The sequence below is a fragment of the Elephantulus edwardii genome, unplaced genomic scaffold (genome assembly GCF_000299155.1).
Source record: "Elephantulus edwardii isolate Elephantulus edwardi_28Jun2011 unplaced genomic scaffold, EleEdw1.0 scaffold00127, whole genome shotgun sequence".
NCBI lineage: Eukaryota > Metazoa > Chordata > Mammalia > Macroscelidea > Macroscelididae > Elephantulus > Elephantulus edwardii.
The window spans coordinates 6,772,981-6,775,910 of NW_006399877.1; the positions used below are offsets into that span (position 1 = coordinate 6,772,981).

General features: G+C 61.2%; 1 protein-coding gene across 1 annotated transcript in view; it reads right to left on the reverse strand.

Annotated features, from left to right (window-relative positions):
- Positions 1-2,930, reverse strand: part of DGKD (diacylglycerol kinase, delta 130kDa) — an 88,175-nt gene that overhangs the window by 21,565 nt on the left and 63,680 nt on the right. The window contains exons 11-16 of the mRNA XM_006893531.1: positions 2,726-2,865; positions 1,721-1,805; positions 1,246-1,340; positions 1,056-1,155; positions 709-973; positions 351-509 (exon numbers count right to left, since the gene is read on the reverse strand). Coding sequence (XP_006893593.1) covers positions 351-509; positions 709-973; positions 1,056-1,155; positions 1,246-1,340; positions 1,721-1,805; positions 2,726-2,865 — 844 coding nt within the window. The remainder of the gene's footprint in view (positions 1-350; positions 510-708; positions 974-1,055; positions 1,156-1,245; positions 1,341-1,720; positions 1,806-2,725; positions 2,866-2,930) is intronic.

A 2,930-nucleotide genomic window follows, 5' to 3' on the forward strand; every position in this document is an offset into this window, starting at 1 on the left:
GAGGGGAGGACAAGGGGACGGGGGGGATGTCCTGACGGGAGGACAGGGGGATGGGGGTGGTCTGAGGGGAGGACACAGGGACGGGGGGTGGTCTGAGGGGAGGACACAGGTGCACTTCAGAGACTCCCAGGACACTGAAGGAGAGCAGGCCCAGTCCTCTTCCAGGTGCCCTGGCAGTGAGGAGATGCTCACCAGCTGTGTCCCAGACACATAAAGAGAGTGAGCCCAGAGGGCAGGTCGTGGCCATGAACTCTACCCCGCTAAGTGCCCACCTCCGAGGCAGCCTCTACAGCTCCACAGAGTTTCCTGTCTCTCCAAGCTGACATTTGAAGCAGCTGTCACCAGGGTACCTTTGCGGTGGCTCCTGCCTTTGGAGACCCCACAGTTCTCGCTGGGAGGGGCCGGGCCAACTCTGTCATCTGTCTTCAGGTCCTTCTTCTCCTCCGACTCAGCGAGGGCAGAGACGAAGCCTTCCTGCTCCTGCGTCTGGGCATTCTGCTCGTCCACAGCTGGGGGAGACAGGGGGCTGAGCGCAAGGACGGGGTGCCAACTCCCCACCTCTCAGCCCGGAGCCTTCCAAGGTCGTCTCCGCGGAACGCTGCATCCCGACGCCACCACCCTTGTCATCTGGAAGCCCCCCTGCGGCCTGCGCGGCTGACGGTTGGGTCTACCAGCTGACGAGGCCGCCTGCTCAGAGGGACAGGTCACCTTTCTCCGTGTGCTCGATGATCTGGCGGATGGCCTTCTTCAGGCTGTTGGCCCGGAGCATGAGCTGCTCGCGAGGCCGGAAGATCTGCGGCCGCGTGGGGCACACGGCACGGTCCCCGGACGAGCTGCACACGCTGCCAGGCCCGTCCCCGTCCTCGGCCTCTTCAGCGATGGTGGGCGGCGGGTTCGACAGTGACGAGGAGGCCTGGGACTCGTCGTCCAAGGTCTTGAGGAGAGAGTCCAGCTTCTCCTTCAGGACCGAGCACTGGGGAGGACAGAGTGGCGTGGAGGGCCGGTCCTCACAGCCGAGCCCCCCGACCGCCCTCTGAGGCACCCCAGGAGCAGACCTTCTTGGCCATGACCTCCGACTCCTCGGAGCTCTCGGTGGTTTTCTCATAGGCCTTCCCCACACGAGCCACAAAGTCCTTCACGGTCTCACAGAGCACTCTGAAAGGACACACACAGGGTCACTCCAGAGAGGTCTGGCGGGAGCCAGCACGTGGGCCCCCAGCTGAGCCCCTGTGCCCGCGACCTCACTTAGCTGAGGAGATCACCACCGAGTGCTGGTCAGAGGTCAGGATCTTAGAGAGATGGGCTGCGACGGAATCTTCGTAGACAAGGATCTGCTGCACCTGAAAAGCCCCAAACAAGAGGAGGGGGCTCAGCGACGGAGCGCCTGGCCACCAAGTCAAAGGGTTCCACGCCCACATCGCTCCCAGGGGAGGTGGCTTTCCTAACTTAAGCCGTCTCACACAGCCCCGGCTTTTCGTCCCATCAAACGCTGACCTAGACCAGAGCTACGTGGCAGACTTCACATCTCCGTCCACCTACTGGACGTGGGTAACACAGGGGAAGGAGCTTTAACTAAAACGCACAACCATCCTGGGCCTCTGGGGGCTGAGGTTTAAAAGACGCTGCCTCAACAGCAAGTCCAGTGTAGGTGCGGGCGAGGCCTCCTGTCCCCCGGTTTCCGGGCAGGGCTCTAGCTCTCACTCAGCTTCGCAGGACCCACCTCGGAGTCCTCGCTGAAGTCCTCGGTGACGGTGGACGAGGAGGCCTGCCTCGGGAGCTTGGTCTCGTACGCCATGATACTCCACCTGCAGACACAGCGCGCTTGCACGAGGTCCCAGTGACCACGAGAGTGGCGGCTGAGGACTCGTAGACCCATGAATTCCTAGCTCCATCTGGAAGCCCTTGAGAAGGGCTCCATGGCTCCCCAGACATGACCACCCTGACCTCATTTAGCTGAGAACAACTGTGATTTCATCTCCATCAAGAGCAGCTGGCCCTCAGGAAGGGGCTGGAATCGGTCCTTCCGGTCAGCTGCACATCTCGAAAAAAGGGTTGACCCTTGTCCCAGCAGCTGCCGGGCGGTCCACACACAGCCGGACCCCTGGAGGCTGTGACGCCCCCCAAGGAGGCAAGGAAGCCGGGTCTCCCTTAAGCAGCCGTCCTTGCCGCTCAGAACCAGCCCTCAGGGCAACAGGAAGCCCATCAGGCCCCGTTCACCCCAGGCACGCCTCGAGAGAAGCCCGGGATCTACTTCCAAAATCGCAGCCCTGAAAACCCAGTGAAGCCCAGTCTCAGACACACACCGGAAATGGAGAGTAAATGCTTTTTAGGTGCGTGGCCAGGTGGCAGAAGGCACTATGCTTGAAAATGATGCCAAAAACCTTCAAACACATGGATGCTATTTATCCAGAACACACGACCTCCTTCCTCCAGAGCCAGAATGTAGACATGGGACCCTGGGAGAGGGAGCTTTGCTGGCAGCACGAAGTCCTGGGCTGGGATGGTCAAGGTTACAGAGTGTCCTCTCGCAGCTCTGCGGCTGTCAGAGCCTGTCTCTGGTGAAGACCTGGCCACCAAGGTAGGACTTCCAACTCCTCATGAACAAGGGGTCCTTTCCACACACACTCGGGTCAGATGCAGGGAGCTTGGAGGGCTCAGTCTCCACACAGCCCAGGTGAAGACGCCTGGTCGAGGGGATCATTTCTCAGAGCGTGTGTCCACTCACCTGTCCAGCATCTTGGTGCTGGCCCGCTCCAGCTTCTCCAGGATCTGGGGCAGTTGCGTGTCATCATCACAGGCTGAGCCCCAGCCCAAGACTCGCGCCAGGTCATTCCCGGTCCCCAGGGGCAGCACGCCCAGCTGACACTGACCAGATGGCAGGACAATGTGAGTGTCTGCACCTGAGACAAGGACCCCAACTACCCCACAGC